At 38.8% G+C, this 16,743-nt stretch overlaps 5 protein-coding genes across 7 annotated transcripts; 2 read left to right on the forward strand and 3 right to left on the reverse strand.

The window, feature by feature from the left end:
• The first annotated feature begins 1,567 nt into the window (after positions 1-1,567).
• LOC103320731 (transmembrane 9 superfamily member 8) lies at positions 1,568-5,228 on the forward strand. Its single transcript, XM_008222449.2, has 7 exons — positions 1,568-2,034; positions 2,713-2,877; positions 2,957-3,066; positions 3,159-3,267; positions 3,356-3,468; positions 3,573-3,726; positions 3,869-5,228. The coding sequence occupies exons 1-7, from the start codon at positions 1,924-1,926 to the stop codon at positions 5,024-5,026; spliced, it is 1,920 nt and encodes a 639-aa protein (XP_008220671.2). The 5' UTR covers positions 1,568-1,923; the 3' UTR covers positions 5,027-5,228.
• Positions 5,229-5,453: 225 nt separating this feature from the next.
• On the reverse strand, positions 5,454-6,026 carry LOC103320730 (uncharacterized). The gene has a single exon (XM_008222448.3). It carries the CDS (start codon positions 5,907-5,909, stop codon positions 5,604-5,606), a length of 306 nt encoding a protein of 101 aa, XP_008220670.2. The 5' UTR covers positions 5,910-6,026; the 3' UTR covers positions 5,454-5,603.
• Positions 6,027-8,366: 2,340 nt separating this feature from the next.
• Positions 8,367-9,323, forward strand: LOC103320728 (early nodulin-like protein 15). Its single transcript, XM_008222446.2, has 2 exons — positions 8,367-8,688; positions 8,815-9,323. Exons 1-2 carry the CDS (start codon positions 8,496-8,498, stop codon positions 9,159-9,161), a joined length of 540 nt encoding a protein of 179 aa, XP_008220668.2. The 5' UTR covers positions 8,367-8,495; the 3' UTR covers positions 9,162-9,323.
• A 14-nt stretch (positions 9,324-9,337) lies between these two features.
• On the reverse strand, positions 9,338-12,602 carry LOC103320729 (nucleoid-associated protein At2g24020, chloroplastic-like). Of its 2 annotated transcripts, none has more exons than XM_008222447.2 (7): positions 12,356-12,602; positions 11,330-11,478; positions 10,340-10,440; positions 10,204-10,243; positions 9,826-9,897; positions 9,677-9,733; positions 9,338-9,589 (listed from the first exon to the last, which is right to left on the reverse strand). In XM_008222447.2, exons 1-7 carry the CDS (start codon positions 12,432-12,434, stop codon positions 9,518-9,520), a joined length of 570 nt encoding a protein of 189 aa, XP_008220669.2. In that variant the 5' UTR covers positions 12,435-12,602; the 3' UTR covers positions 9,338-9,517. The 2 variants fall into 2 exon arrangements, with proteins under 2 accessions (XP_008220669.2, XP_088901854.1); XM_089045728.1 differs by lacking the exon at positions 12,356-12,602 and adding an exon at positions 11,651-11,682 and having other exon boundaries at positions 11,330-11,501.
• Positions 12,603-13,062: 460 nt separating this feature from the next.
• On the reverse strand, positions 13,063-16,097 carry LOC103320727 (Sas10/Utp3/C1D family). 2 transcript variants are annotated; one of them, XM_008222444.2, is made up of 6 exons: positions 15,743-16,097; positions 15,562-15,617; positions 15,278-15,332; positions 14,674-14,754; positions 14,334-14,584; positions 13,063-13,491 (listed from the first exon to the last, which is right to left on the reverse strand). In XM_008222444.2, exons 1-5 carry the CDS (start codon positions 15,936-15,938, stop codon positions 14,349-14,351), a joined length of 624 nt encoding a protein of 207 aa, XP_008220666.2. In that variant the 5' UTR covers positions 15,939-16,097; the 3' UTR covers positions 13,063-13,491; positions 14,334-14,348. The 2 variants fall into 2 exon arrangements, with proteins under 2 accessions (XP_008220666.2, XP_008220667.2); XM_008222445.3 differs by having other exon boundaries at positions 13,286-13,491; positions 14,328-14,584; positions 15,743-16,093.
• Between the last annotated feature and the right edge of the window lie 646 nt (positions 16,098-16,743).

The raw sequence follows: 16,743 nt of genomic DNA on the forward strand, positions 1-16,743 counted from the left end.
GTGAGGGGGTTGTGCTTTTGCTTGGCAAAAAGCCGATGTGGGGGACCAAATGTGACCCTCTATGGCCAACCCCTTCGTGTGTGTTTGAAGAATAAGTTGCACGTTTTAGGTTTTTTGGTGCTATTTGGGTACACATTAGAGATTCTGTCCAGGTTTTATGCTCTTAAAGCTCGACATTTACTTACCCACATATCAACCTCTGTTCTTTTTCCCTCCCTCATGTCCACACGCTACAATACAATTAACTCCACCACAAGCATTCCACTCAATATGAAATTTTGCTTCTCTTTTTTGTTTTTAGGTTGGAACTAACGCCACTTCAGATCCACACATAACTCGGCCTCTAATCGTAAATTCTTAATAAGTGCAATTGATCACAAACCACATGTATTAAGTAAATCTCAATACTATTCAACTCATCAGAATTGAACTTAAAATTTTTGAATTTACAACTCACTTCATAATTCCACAATTGATTTGGACCACCTATGCATGTTACTAAGCTAATATATTCACTTTAAAATGAAAGATCGACCCCACCATTGCAAGTAGGAACTAGCACCAAAAAGCCACAGCTAGAAAATTCAACCTCAAAATTAATGCAATATAATTTTCTATGAGGTTGTGCAAATCTTAAAATAGAAACCAAAACCAAGTGGGGTTCTCTCTAGCTATCTCCTTCTCTCCCTCCTCCATCAAGTAGTGAGAGTGACTTGCAATATTCCTCTTCTTATTTTGGTACAAAGTTAGATGGTGTGGTGATGTCCACTTCAGCCATTACTCTTATGAAAATTGACAACTAAACGATACTTATCCTCCCCCGCTTTATTCAAGTGGATGCCTTATTCATGCACAGAACAGAACATCCTTGACCTGATGAAGGGAACAAAGGACATTGTGCAGAACCAATGGTATTGGTAACCCAAGTCTCATCAATATTCTACAAGGCCTTCTAGAAGGTGGCACTGGCAAGGCAACCTCCATTTGTTAGGTTTTTCTAATATTTTGGGCTTAGCCTACCTCTTCACAGAAAATTTCAGCACCATGTAAAGGCCCAAGCCTAAACTTTGATCCTCGCAGGCTTGCCCTATGTGGCAGGCCCATAATGCTAACACAAACCCAAAAATAGGAAAAATTAAAAAGAGAGAGAAAAAAGATAAAGAGGGATGGAAACGAATCTGTGGAATCAAGATTCTCGTAGCTCAAAGTGGTTAAGAGCATTTATCTCGATATTTGAGGTCTTAGATTTGAATCTCACTTCTCTATGTCCCTTATATATAAAGAAAAGGAAATTTGTGTAGTGCAGCAAATGGTGGTCAATCTTGGATTCATCCCACTGATCTATTTGCCCGTGTCCAGATTCAGATCAAAATTTAAGGTGCGGGAGCTAAAATAGCATGTGCAATTGTTTCACGTTATATGCAATATAGTTGACAAACACATTGCAAACGACATGTCGTTGCGTAAAAGAAAAGAGATCTGTTGCAAATTGCAATTGTGTACAAAAAGGAAAAAGATCCAGTCAAGACAAACTTGGATAATAATCTAGGCTGGGCTTTTATACTCTGTGGGCCGAATCTACAATTGCTTTTTGTAAATCACAGAAATATCCAGCGAAAGGCTAACGTGGCACAATCAAAACAAGCATTCACAGCGTCACCGCACCAGATCTCACCGGACAGACTCCAAGTCCTCCCCCCCTCCCCCTCTCTCTCTCTAAGCTTCCGCTCTCCTTCTTTGTTCCCTTTTTAATATTTTTTTTCTTCATCAACTATAATTTTTTTTTTTTTGGTCGTTGTTATTTTCTTTTCACGCAACGCGACAGACAAATACGAAGCGAACTATAAACACCAACCAATAAACATTTCCTCCAGATCTACACAGCCTTCTGCTCGCTCTCTCTCCCTCTCTCAGTCAGAGGCCATGGAGACTCGTAGATCCAAGGCAGTACGTACACTGACGATCTTTCTACTGCTCATCCATGGCGCTCAGTCCTTTTACCTCCCCGGAGTCGCTCCTGAGGACTTCATCAAGGTCAGCTCTCGATCACCGACAAATCTATCTTTCACTTTATGTTTTGTGTAAATTGGATATGTCGGTGTATGAAATATGAAATGAGTGATCTGTGATTTCGCTTTTTGGATCTGTATTCATGTGACCTAGTGTTGGTTTTTCGTCTGTTTGGCCGTCGAGAAAATGGAGGAAAATGAACGGATAATAGCTTTTCGTTAATTGAGTTGGATACTATTGGAATATTGAATCAATTTAATCAATTCAACTTAGATGTAGCGCAGCTGGCCTGATCGTAGTTAAAATTCTGAGATTCATACGTTTTGATGTGAGTTCTTTGCCCTCCATTTTTCTTAGAATTTGCTTAGGCTGTGTTTGAGGGTTACTTGAATGCGTGGAACAATGTAATTTTGAGAGTAATATGCGGCTGAAACTAACACATCAGATCTCGGGAGGTCCGAGCTGCTGTCGATCTGTATAGGCCTTAAGCAAGTACTCTAAGAGCTCGTCATTTAGGTTTCACTGGATTACCAATGCTGTTTATGAAATTTGAATTATTTCTCATAAGTTAGATAGGGCATTTGTGGTTGTTTTACTTCACTTGACTGAGAAGCAAAAGACTTTGAGTCAGAGTGAGGAAACTCTGTTAGACAATGTTATGATATTTGAGTTAATTTCGCCCTCTTGGATCTGTAAATGCAGGGAGATGATTTGAAAGTGAAAGTGAACAAACTGACATCTACAAAGACTCAGCTTCCATACTCATTTTACTCTCTCCCTTACTGTCGACCCGACAAAATTTTGGACAGTGCCGAGAATCTTGGGGAAGTACTTCGTGGTGACCGTATTGAAAACTCCCCCTATGTGGTTAGTGTTATTGTACTTGTATAACTCTCAGGCTGCTTGTTTCTCCTGTGGTCCTTAACTCATTGTGGATACTGTGCAGTTTAAAATGAGGGAGCCTCAGATGTGCAATATTGTCTGTCGGTTTACTCCTGATGCCAAAACTGTGAAGCAGTTTAAAGAGAAGATAGATGATGAGTATCGTGTGAACATGTACTTTTCAGACACTTGAAATGATTTATACTAAATATATATATGCGAGGAAGTTGCATCTCTTATTGAAAGTCTTTTTTTTTCTGTGATAGGATCCTTGATAATCTGCCCCTAGTTGTACCCATTCAAAGGCCAGATCAGGAGGCTCCTACTGTTTACCAGCTTGGCTTTCATGTTGGGCTCAAAGGCCATTATGCTGGGGTATGTGCATGGTTCATTGGCACCAAATAACTTTTTGTTTGGGTATTATTATGGTTTTCTCTTGCTTACTCAACGTTATTGTTCTCAGAGCAAGGAAGAAAAGTATTTTATCCACAACCACTTGGCATTTACTGTCAAGTACCATAGAGATACGCAAACTGAAACAGCAAGAATTGTGGGATTTGAGGTTAAACCATTCAGGTCAGTTTTCCAGCTCTTCCTGTTCCACTAAATGATTCCTTCCCGCTGAATCTTCTTCTTAAGTATCAATTGATGATATGTTTGTGGCTGTTGAATGTCTTCAGTGTTAAACACGAGTATGAAGGTAAATGGAATGATGCAAAGACTCGTTTAACCACCTGTGACCCCCATTCGAAACACACTGTTGTCAATTCTAACTCTCCTCAAGAAGTTGCGGAGAAGCAAGAAATTGTATTTACTTATGATGTAGAATTCCAGGTGAGCTTCCTTAACTTAAAATGTAACTCTTATTCTTAATGTCCTCCATTTAACTGAATATCCCTGATGCCAATGGTGATTGAACATGCATTGTCACTTGCTAGTATTCTCATGAGCTGCTTTTTTCATGTCTATTGTTTAGGAAAGTGATGTAAAGTGGGCTTCTAGATGGGATGCTTATCTTTTGATGAGTGACGACCAAATCCACTGGTTCTCAATTGTCAATTCATTGATGATTGTCCTCTTCCTTTCTGGCATGGTAGCAATGATAATGCTAAGAACCCTCTACCGTGACATTTCCAAGTATAATGAACTTGAGACCCAGGAAGAAGCACAAGAAGAGACTGGATGGAAGCTTGTCCATGGGGATGTTTTCAGGGCTCCAAATAACTCTGACTTGCTCTGTGTATATGTTGGAACTGGCGTTCAGTTCTTTGGCATGATACTTGTGACAATGATATTTGCTGTCCTTGGCTTCCTCTCCCCGTCTAACCGAGGTGGTCTTATGACAGCCATGCTCTTGCTTTGGGTCTTCATGGGACTTTTCGCCGGTTATGCCTCTGCTCGCTTATACAAGATGTTTAAAGGGACAGAATGGAAGAAAATTTCTTTCAGGACTGCAGTCATGTTCCCAGCAGTTGTCTCTGCCATTTTCATTGTCTTAAACACTCTGATTTGGGGCCAGAAATCATCCGGAGCTGTCCCATTTGGAACAATGTTTGCCCTGGTCTTTTTATGGTTCGGGATCTCAGTCCCACTTGTATTTGTTGGAGGCTATGTTGGGTTCAGGAAGCCAGCACTCGAGGACCCTGTGAAGACAAACAAAATCCCAAGGCAGATCCCAGAACAGGCCTGGTACATGAACCCAGTTTTCTCGATTCTAATTGGAGGAATCCTCCCATTCGGAGCGGTTTTCATTGAACTGTTCTTCATCCTCACTTCAATATGGCTGAACCAGTTCTACTACATCTTTGGCTTCCTCTTCTTGGTGTTCATCATCCTCATCGTCACATGTGCCGAGATAACCATCGTGCTCTGCTACTTCCAGTTGTGCAGCGAGGATTACTTGTGGTGGTGGAGGTCGTACCTGACGTCGGGCTCGTCAGCGGTGTACCTGTTCCTCTACGCCACATTCTACTTCTTCACAAAGCTTGAAATCACAAAGCTGGTCTCAGGGATGTTATACTTCGGATACATGCTCATTGCTTCTTACGCATTCTTTGTGCTCACTGGTACCATCGGCTTTTATGCTTGCTTTTGGTTCACAAGGCTCATCTACTCATCCGTGAAAATTGACTAAAAAACTCGGTCCCGGGGGAGCTTGCGAGCGGTGATCTCTCCTCCCCTAGAAGACGCAACAAGAAAAATGTCTCAAGTAGTGTAAGATTTTGCAATTTAAAGTTGGATTGTGCTTTTCAAAAATGTATCCTATTGTGCTCAATTTTGAACCATGACAAGCCGACATGATCATATTTCTGTTAGAGTATATTTCTATTTGTTTATTTTTCAAGAGTTACCAATTGTTACTTAGGGACCTTATTATTACTTACTCGTCTATTTGTATTTTCTGATTTTCATGGTGCTATTTCCATGAGGGGGCCAAGGAAATGTTTGTTTATTTTTATTCCTCAAGGTTAATGGTATATCAGTTATTTATTTATAATACATGTTGTGGTAACTACACCAAACACAAATCAGAAAATTTTACACTACGACAAGAATATTACTGCTACTAGAAGACATCAAGTATTGAACTACGAAGAAAACGACGTCAACAAACAAATTATGAAATTAATAACTTAAGAAAAACCCCTGCCAAGCCCAGTGGAGTTCCTTCTTCCCCGTTTGATCAAAATCAAAATAATTAAATGAAAGTACTATTTCCTGGGGTGATGAGTATGCTCAGGCCCGGCGACATTGGTGGCGACCCTGGCGACATCTCCCGCGGAGGCTTCAGGCTTCTTGAGGTGGTAAAGGGTGAAGTATCCGATGACGCCGGTGATGAGGAAGCCGGTAATGGCCATGGCGGTAGGGCTAAAGGGAAGCTTGCGTCGCTGGTGAAGAACACCGCCAGGGTTATGACCAGGGGGCCTCTTTGATGCCTCCACGCCAGCGCTCTTCACTTCCTCTGCACTCATTTTTGTTGTGTCTGCCGTTTTCCTCCAATCTTCGTTCCTCGCCATCTCTGTCTCTGTCTCTGTGTGCAGGTTTTGGTCTCTCTCACTCTGTGATGTGATGTGATGTGATGTGATGTGAATCCTGATAATATTTCTATAAATTAGCCGAAAGGGTGAACCCAAACATGCGCTGTGCTTTTCAACTTTGAATTAAGCTTTGAAGAAGAAGAGGAGGAGCATTGCATTGCTGACACGTGTTGAGTTACAAGGCCCCAAGTGAAGGCTCAGTCTCTCAACACGTAGTGGGTTAGTGGGTTCGTGTAACTCTCCAGTCTAGCATCGTGTTGCTTGTGCAAGAAAAATCTCCCTTTGAAAAAGAAAATAACAACAACAATTTGTTTTAAATATTTTTGGGCTGAGAATAAGTATACGTGTTTGGGCTGCATAGAATAGAAGGCCCAGCCCAACCCAACCCTCTCCTGAAAAACGACGTTGTGCTGAAGCCTTTTCCAACCAACCTCCACAACACAATGTCGTATTTCTATTTGTCTACTACTCTGTTTATCTGATATTCACGGTGGGTGGGATTTCCATGAACCGTTTTCCACAAATTGAGCAGAGTTTGGTTTGCAAATTGCAAGCCCCTCCCTTTCTTACTTGTGAATTGTGATGTTCAACTAGATTTTTATATTGGATTTGAAAGGGATAATTCCCTTCCCCACTTCAGTTTTCTTATTTCTTATATTGCCTTCTTGCATACAATAAGATAGAAAAATAGGGGGTGTGGGAAAAAGAAGTTGGCTTATTATTGACAATTTTTTTTGGGGAGCAAATGCCTCTATCTATAAAATAGAAGTACCCTAAAAGAGTACAAAAGGTAGCAAGAAAATCATTCAAAACCTAAATGCGAGAGGTAGAGACGATGAATTGAATACGAAAAAGCATTCAAAATATTCACGTGTGTATGAACCATAAACTATAAACAAAGACGTCCACAACACAAATAAAAGATTAATTACAAACTAGACCATAATATTTTGGAACAGAAATTAAAAAAAGAAAAAGAAAAGAAGCCCTAGGGCATAATTACTTAACATACACAGGCTAGGCTAGTACCACCATAAATATAGAAAGCTATTTCATGGGGCGGGGTCGGTGCTGTTGACAAGAGACTTTCTGGGACGAAGGTCGTCAAGGTCACGGCGGACCCTAACGACATCTAGTGCAGAGGGGTCAGGCTTTTTCTTGACATAAAGGGTATAGTAGCCAATGGCGCCGGCAAACAGTAAGCCGGTGATGGCCATGCAGGAAGTTGCACCAAAGTTAAGGCTACTCCGGAGGCCAGGAGCCCTCTTTCCTGCTTCAGCTCCTGCTCTCCTCACATCCTCTGGACTTACTTTGTGTGTGTCCGGCATTTTTCTCTCCAACCCTCTCTCTCTCTCTCCTATTGAAGAAACTTAAGCAGACTAAAGAGATGAACTAAAGATAGGCTCTTTCTCATTGAATTCCAGTATGACAGCATATACAGTTATCAGAGATTATCTAGAATTCTCATAAAATACCTAAAAGATTCTAGGTATATATTTTAAAAATGGAATGAACGGTTTGATCATCAGTCATTGTCCTTGCTGTCAGAATGTGCCGGCAGATTGTTATGGGTGTGTAGAGTAAGTTTGGGGTGTGTTCGGGTGTACTGGTTTTTCTGGTGTGAGAAATGGTACTATTATCACCTCGCTTTATATATGTATTTGTGAGGTGGTATTTTAAAGCCGAGACAGTGGAACGGTAAAACTTGTCTATTTCTTTCTACGTCTGCATGCAGATTTCAACTTGAAGCTTGAAGAAGAGGTGCATATTGTTGACACGTTTCGAGTTACTCAGTCACTTGATACGTGGTATGCAACGTGGCACAAATTTGGCAGCCATGCCGGCAATAATAAGGGCCTACATTTATTACATCATCATTTAAACACCAAGTGCAAAAATGTGGATTAGAACACAGAACCTCAAGTGGAAATCGGAGTATTTATGTTAATTACTTGACCTATAAAGTCATTTGCCGAACTAATTTTTAATAGTAAATACTATGAGGTGTCCGAGCCAACTTACGCGGTACTAATTTTTATTTTCTTTTCAAACCGAGGTACTAAATTATTTAGAGGAGTAAATTGTAACTAGCCAAAATTTTATTTTATTTTATTTATGTCTAGTTCCTATGTTATGGGCTGAGAATAAAAATTGGATAAATGTTTGGGCTGCGCAGAACCACTGTCCCAATTCCACCCACCCTTGAAACGACGTTGGTTTGAAGCGTTTAATATAATGATGGGCCCAAAACTCTGCAACCAGGTGTACTCGTCTTTCCATGCATTTGTGACCGTTGAAAAGCGTTTTCTTCTGCCATCTATCGCCATTATTTTTTTAACGTTACATCAACCTTTTCTCTGAGCCGCACAACGGCTAGTTTTCCTTTCCCCAATCACAGTTGTATCCTATAGACTATAAATACATGAATGCTGAGAGGCTTTCTTCAACCAACCTCAATCAATCAAGCCTTTTACTTTTGTTCTTTGCTTTGCTAGCTCACTTGATCTCAAACTCAAGAGCCCCCAAAAACACCTCAGTGTCTAAGTGCTCTCTGTTTAAGTGTCAATGGCTGGCTTTTCATCATCAAGAGCTCTATCTTCATCTTCTCTGTTGCTCATATTTCTTCTCTTCAGCTTCTCAGAAGCCCGAGAGATATTGGTTGGAGGCAAAACAGGTTCATGGGCAATCCCATCCTCTGAATCCCAATCTCTCAACAAATGGGCTGAAAACACCCGTTTTCGGGTCGGCGACACACTTGGTAAATCTCCATTTTAATTCAATCCCAAGGTTTTTCAATCTTCAGTTCTCATCTGGTGGTCCTTCCCATTTTCTGTTTTGTTTTGGTTATTGCTAATTTATGCTATGCTTTCTGTCTTTGTTTCAGTGTTGAAATATGACAGTGCCAAAGACTCGGTGTTGCGTGTGACCAAGGAAGACTACGCTAACTGCAATGTTTCAAACCCAATTGAACAGCACAAGGATGGTGAAACCAAGCTTCATCTTGACAAACCAGGGCCATTCTATTTCATCAGTGGAACCAAGGGCCACTGTGAGAAGGGGCAGAAGGTGATTGTGGTTGTTATGACCCCAAGAAAACACTATGGTATCTCTCCAGCACCTTCTCCGGCAGAGGTTGACGGTCCGGCTGTTGCTCCAACTAGCAGTGCTACAAGCTTGCAGGGTGGTCTTCTGGTTGTGGCATTCGGGATTTTTGCTCTGGGTTTGTTTTGATATGAGAATTTTTGGGCTTTAGAGGGTGGGGTTAATGATTTGTTTAATTCTTTATTCTTATTTTCATATATGACAGGGGTTCTGAGATATTATTGTGCAATTCAATTTCAATTATCTTAATATCAACATATTCATTTCCTATACAAGTCTCGCAATAGATTCTTAAATGGCAGGCGTTTTCAAGTTCAAACAATAACAGTCTCAATAATTTTTTTGAATCTATTGTTATAAAACAAGGAACGATTTTTCCATGAATTCGAACTTCAGAGATTCTAAGCAAAAAGAAAAAAAGAATTCGAACTTAGAGATTACAAAATATGAATGGCAAGCGAGATGTGCCAACTTCACTCTACTCATTATTTCAATTCACCGAGGCCTGGAGGCATTCCTAAACTCTGGGCAAGGTTGCTCATTCTCTCCTTCATAGCCTGAAAAGATGAAAAGAACAGGCACAAAGTTAAGAAGCCAGGTATTTATTATTAGTCCTAAAAAAGGAGAATAGGCTGAGTTCTCACCACAACGCTCTTTTGGTGTGCATCTTTGTACGCTTCGGTGACCAAAAGAGAGAGTTTCTGCATTAAGAAAAAATGGAAAAGTCACATATAATAAGGAGAAACTCACTCTTGCAAATGGGAAAAGAAAACAAAAGGTGTTCATCACTTACTTCTGCTCCTAGTTCCATAGCAGCCTCAGTTATCTCAGTGCGTACAGGTTGCTGGTTACCAGAAAGCGTTACCTAGGAAAAAAAATCAGAGATGAATTGTAAAATCTGAGTAACAGAGACAAGTGAGTATGTACGTAACTGGACCTAGGGAAAGAGAAGGATTGAAAGAACTCAAAGTTGTCTTAAAACAAAAGAGAAATTATGAAAAAGAGAGATATCAATTTAAAAATAGTTTCCGAATGTAATCCTGGTACTATGAAAGTGAAAATCTGCTAGTGCCACTTAAAAGTTAAAATACCATTCAGGTTTACAAACCAGCTTAGATTCCCAAATTGAACAAATAAAAAAGGGTGGCCTTGTGGCGAGAGTTAATCATACCTTAATCATCTCACCTTCACAGTAACCATCAAACTCTGCCCTGAAAAACAGTAAGAAAGAACAAGAGATAAAAAAATTCAGCCACTTAAAGAATTATGAGTACCAGATTAAATTGGATTAAACATTAGGAACATACGCAGCAAGCTCTTTCTGCACACGCACTGCTTCAACTTGTACTACATTTTGAGCTTTTTTAACTGTTTCATACAGATTTTGCATATTACCGAATATTCCTGCCTGCATCAAAGTGAAAGGTTAACTTAATATTTGAATCAATGGTTCTACTCTTACAAGTGCTGGACTAGCTCCAGGCTGGCTAAGACAGACTTAGGAGACTGCAATAAAACTAATGTGGCATCATAGACACATTATGTTTTCAAGAATATAAATTCTCTTCCATTGTGGACAAATTTATTAAAAGAAAAACAGAACTCCAGAATGTGTTCTAGTAAACTAATGTTGCCATCATTATCCAAATTTCCTATTATTGACCTCAAGCTTGCATTGTTACTAAAAGAGGCATTATTGGCCAGTGTAATCATTACTTCAGATAAGAAGCTTGCATTGATGATAACATAATGCTACTATCAGCACAGCAACCTTATAGTTCGACTAAAATTATGACTAGCAACAATATTTGACATCCAGCCCATTGCCCTCATCCTGAACAAATCCTGCTGCCCATCAAATGATCGAAGATAAGGATCCACAAATAAAAGAAATATGGCAAACGCATGTTCAGCTAGATTACAGTTGACATCATGATGTTAAAATCTGGTGGGCCTAGCACTGCATAAAGCTACTTAGCTTAAATTGGAAGAGTTACCACCTGCAACCTAAGGCCGCATGAAGCATAAAATTCATCTAGTGCCTCCACATAAAGCATATAAAACCAGCTATCCCCTTTAATTTTAGTAGAATTTGTATTGACTTAGCATAGGTAATAGCACCTTCATACCAACGAAAGTAAAAACACATAAAAGGAAAGAAATAAAAATATGAGAAAGATTAACTGGTATAGCAATTCAGTACATAGAGATTGTAATGAGCAGTACAAACTGAGTCTACCCAAGACGAGAGCCAGAAAAATGGAAAAGCAAACTATATAAGAGGGAAAATGCTAAACCTTTGAAGCTGCATCATCACCCTTTTCATTGTTATCCTTTTTCCCTCCAAATAAGCCATACACACGGGACGACCGGGGAGCCCTCCTAGTTTTAACACCAGGCCAAGATACAATTGAAGGGCATGCTGGACGTGAATTTAGTACGTCACCTAAAAGCAGCAGAGGCAGTAAGCTTGATTTATAGTCAGAATCATGCAACAATCCCACCCCCACAGGATGAGATGGAAAGGGGGAGACATTATTGCATAAAAAACAATGATTAAAAGATTGAACAAAAACGTACGAGATTTTGCAAACAAGCAGAGATGAAAGAAAACTCACTAGAATGCAATATGCATTATGCACGCATAACAACATCCAAACAATCTAGCTCAGCTAAGTGGCACCAAATTTCAATGCCCATTATTCAAATATAATGGTCAAAGATGCCAACTTTAATTGTTCATACTATCAAACCTATGCTTCTTTCTGCAGTGCGTGCGAAAAAAAGGCTTAAAATTGGCAAAAGAAAGGAACCCAATTTCTGTTCTATCTTGTTAAAAATAAACCCATACATTCTAAATGATTCAATTCGAGGTATGTTAAATACTGCACACACAGAAACACAAAAAATGAATAGGCAGTACTTGATTTATAGTCAGAATCAACAATGGATGAGATGGAAAGGGGGAGACATTATTGCATAAAAAACAATGATTATTGAACAAAAACGTACCAAACAAGCAGAGATGGATCACTAGAATGCAATATGCATTATGAGCATAACAACATCCAAACAATCTAGAGCTTGGCTTTCAATGCCCATTATTCAAATATAATGGTCAAAGATGCCAAAATTGTTCATACTATCAAACCTATGCTTCTTTCTGCAGATTAAAATTGGTTTCTGTTCTATCTTGTTAAAAATAAACCCATACATTCTAAATGATTCAATTCGAGGTATGTTAAATACTGCACACACAGAAACACAAAATATACAGATAACTGCTGTTATTAAGCCAATGGATTACGAGAGAGAGAGCTTACGGAAAGAGAGATGGTCTTCGGAGTCGGGGAGTCGGCGATAGTTGGAAAGCCGTGAGCTTAAAGCACTGGTCGAAGCCATTGAGAGATAGAGAGAGAAAGATAAGGAAGCGAAGTTGTTTACAGAAGCGAAGCAAAGAAAGAATAGGAGAGGGGAGGGTGTAGTTCGCTTCCACTCGCGCTGTCTCTGGGTTTGGATAGGATGGATTTCTTTGACCCTCGGCAAAGCCTGAAACTTTCGTAAAAGATTTTCTTTTACTTTTTCAAAGGACTTGTTAAAATATATTTGGGGAAAATAGTTAAAATATTTATAATTTTCTTGTTTTCATTTCTCCGATTTTCTAATTGCACAAAAGATTTTGTTTGTACTACCAATTAGCTAGGCCATGTCTAATTTTTAATTTCTAACTGATAATAAAATATTCGAAAGTTTAATTTCCCCAAAAATCTCAAACATTATAAAATAATTTAAAGGGTCACGTTTCTCTTTAATATTTCTAGGTTTTTTCCTTTCTTCTTCCTGGCCAGGTTTCAAATCAAGTGTCCTTTTTTTAATTTGTCCAAAAAAAAGGAAAGGACACCTTCATTGACACATTCAGAATAATGAATCAAATTCTAATCAACAAGCCCACCAATGAAACATAATTTCGTAAACTTAATATCATAATGAAAGATTCATTACCTACCATTTTGTAAAGTTAAAAAGGTAATATCATAATTTTGTTTTCATTAACAACGGATTCAAATGAACATGATCAGTCTTCCACTTCGGTGAAACAAAAGATTACTCGACAGATTTCTCTTTCAAGGACATTCTACATTCAAAACCATCCGCATTTGCAGTCTCAGTCTTCCATCATCATCCAAAATTTAAAGTCATAACTCATGAATGGATGAACTACCAAATTTATGTTGGCCAACATGTGACGAAGATTTTCCCTTGCAAGACCAAGCAGCATCTCCCCATTTAAGACATAATAAGATGCCAAGACATTCCTCAAGTAAACTTATAACGGCATTTCTACTTATCAAATGGCTAATAATAACAAAAACTTGCACTGTGAAAAAAGAAAACTCTAAAGCACCATAGAGAGGATGGACGATGGATCACTTTAAAGATGAGTCTGGTCTCAACAATCCTGTGAAAGTAGAACAAGAAAGAAAATAGTCAAAAGAAGATGAAAATTGGAAAAAAGGAAAAAAAGGATTAAGATTAAAATCTTTTATAAGAAGTTCCCAACAACTCATATCCGATGCTTTCAACCTAAAGGAGAGGATGCTCGACTCCATGTTAGCAGACAAGTAAAAGAAAAAGTACCATGAGCAACAAAGGCCTTAACCGAAAACAACCTGTGAGCAACATCAACAGTGAACCGTTTGTTCAAATTAAGTTTAGGTGAATTTTAAGTAGAGCCAAATCCGTGCCTTAATTCCTTTCCTAATTCTAAATTAAGGTAAAGATACATGTGTGTTTGTGTGCTTGTGTGCTTGTGTGCATATCTATTGATAGGATATTTCGATCAGCTTTGAATTCTCCAATTCATTCACATTGGTAAAAATAGTAATCTGTAATCCTCCCAAATTCTAGGGATCATAATCATCCGAAGATTAGGTATGGAAGGGTAGCAATAACATATTTACCTTGTCATATAAAGTTATTCCGATTATGATAACTATAATAATTGGCAATTTCAATCATCAACACTGGAATATTGAATTATTTGTCACAATTAAGGATGTGCCAAATCCTTGGTCTTTCCTATTTTGACTGAGCAATGTATATACAGATTTTACACTAGTGGCACAACAAGCAAGGCTATACGAACGTGCGATAACACTGGCACATGCACCTAATGACTAGACTTTTCAGAACTCTGTAAAATTAAAAGCTAGATGACCATAATGAACTTGAAACAGCTGAAACAATTGAAGAAAATTAAATCATAACTTGAAAAAAGAGTGAAGGAAAAAAAACCTTTACCAGGAAAATCAGGAATCAACTCATAGGCACGTCCTCTTCATCTGAACTGTTGGCCTGTAGAGGTCCCTTACGACCTCCTTCACTATCACCAAGAATTTCACGGGCTGCTTTCGCAAGGAACTCATTGGCAGCAGATTGAACTGATTGTTTATTAGGGGATTGATATTTCCTCTTCTTTTGAACCTTCCTTTCTAGATACTTAATGTTTGACCCCTCTCCTCTACCAATGTCTCTCATACTTCGCTTCTGATCTGAATCAAATAAGCAATCCCTGAGTGGAATAAGATCAAGGTGTTGAAAAATTCACAATCCTGACATAAAGGGTAAATGAACACCTTACCAGGTGTAAGGTCTGGCAAAGAATGCTCGATGAAACGGGTAGCTGCCTGATAATTTAAAGTAGTAGATGGTCGCAATGGTGCTTCAACAAAATCAAATTGTCAACTGTAAGAATATAAAACCCCAGGAATCAAAGAATCATGGTAAATACAAAATGGAAAGTTTCAAACAATTTGATATCTAAAGCACATAACATCATAGCATGCTATCCATCATATATGTAACGCGAAGAACAATGTGTTGTGTCCTTGGTTGCAGCATTATTTGAGAAAACAAGGGGAATGCTGAGCACATCACCCACACATGACACATGCGCGAATGGCAGAACCTCCATCAAATGCTCAGTCACCCACAAACAAGAAGGAGATGCAAAGCACAGTCGCCCACACAACATGTGCGCAAATGGCAGCACCTCAATCAATTGCTCGCAGTCACCCGCAGGCAACAAGGAGAATGCTAACCACATTCATCCACACGACACGTGTTAATGGCAGCACCCCAACCAATTGATCACAGTCGCCCATGGCACGTGGTTGACTGTGCCTAGCATAACTTGTTTAGAAGTCGGTCCATCAATAATTGCACTTCCAAATAAGAGTGTGTACCTTTACTCCAATCCACAAACCGCTGTAGCTTCTCCTGATACACTCTTAATCTCTCCTACATAAATGGAGACAATAAAATAAAAAGGAAAAAAAGTATTCAGCTTTTTATGATACAAACAGTTAAGCAAATCATGTGATCTCAAAATTATGAGCTCATAGACCCTAACATGCATTAACCCATAAACAAGCAGTAAGCACTTAAAACAGAGCTACAATTGCACCCCACAAAAAAAGTGATCAACTTCAAGATTTAGGCTAAAAATTCAAAATATAAGCAAACCTACAAGCTCGGATTTGACGGGATGGTCATCCGGGTCTACTCCACTACACCTCAACCTCACTGGAAAACAAAAAAATAACAAAAGAATTTCAACTAAAATCAAATCGGCTAACAAAGAACGACATGAAAACTAACAATTAAATTGGAACTAAATGAAAATTGGGCAAATGAAACCAGAGACATACCGGTGAACAGGGTGGTAGTGGCCCTGGCAAGCAAGAGCAGGGACTGAGCTCGCTCGAGAGGCGGCGTTTCGGCGAGGACGTCAGGGTCGGAGAGAGACAAGAATTGGTGGAAGTGAAGTCCAACTTCTTCTACATGGCTCAAGGTTCTCTTCACTGATTCCATCACTGAATCTGGAACTATCGAGCTTCCTTCCATTGTTCTCTGGCTCTATCTCTCTTCTCTCTCTGTGAGACTGTGGCAGAGAACTGGAGAAAATCTCAAGGGTGTGACACTGACAAATTAGACAGCAAATATTCTGAATCAGGAGGAGAAAGAGGCAGTAAAAGTCTCTCTCTTGTTTTCAGGGAGCTAGGGCTTGGATTTGGAACCAGGCTTATTATGGCGGCAGTTTAGGAAATAATGCGATTTTCGAGCCACAAGATGGAGAGTTTTTAATTTTTAACTTTTTCCCTTCATTTTTTAATTTTTGGGGCTTTTGATACATTGACACAAAATGAGGAAATCTTTTGTCGGGGATAAGAAAAAAAAATCAGGAGTGAGAATTTTGAAAATAAAAAGTTAATAGAGATTAAAAATAGTTAAGAATGTTTATTCATGAATACAAAATTCAATTTTGAGAACATAAGGTGATTTCGAACATTTATGCGTCAATATAAAATTTAATTATAAAAATAATTAAGAAGTGTTTGAATTTCACACTCTAATATTGCTTCTATTAGACCAGTTAGGAAAAAAAAAAAATTATAAATAAACTCAATCCTAGACATATATTTATAAAAAAACTCAAGAACTATTTAAATATAGAAACACACCCAAAATCAACCCCAAAGTTAACTTTTTGGGTGTGTTTATAAATGAGTTTTGAGTGTGTGTAATGATGGGTTTTGGATGTGTTTATATGTTTAAATAATAATGAGGTTTTTTAGGTTTTAGACATAAAAAAAATTTCACTTTTGGAAAAAGCCAAAGCTTTTTCAAAAAGACAAAAAAACCACTCAAC

Source organism: Prunus mume, linkage group LG2 (assembly GCF_029339155.1).
Source record: "Prunus mume cultivar Tortuosa linkage group LG2, ASM2933915v1, whole genome shotgun sequence".
Lineage (NCBI taxonomy): Eukaryota > Viridiplantae > Streptophyta > Magnoliopsida > Rosales > Rosaceae > Prunus > Prunus mume.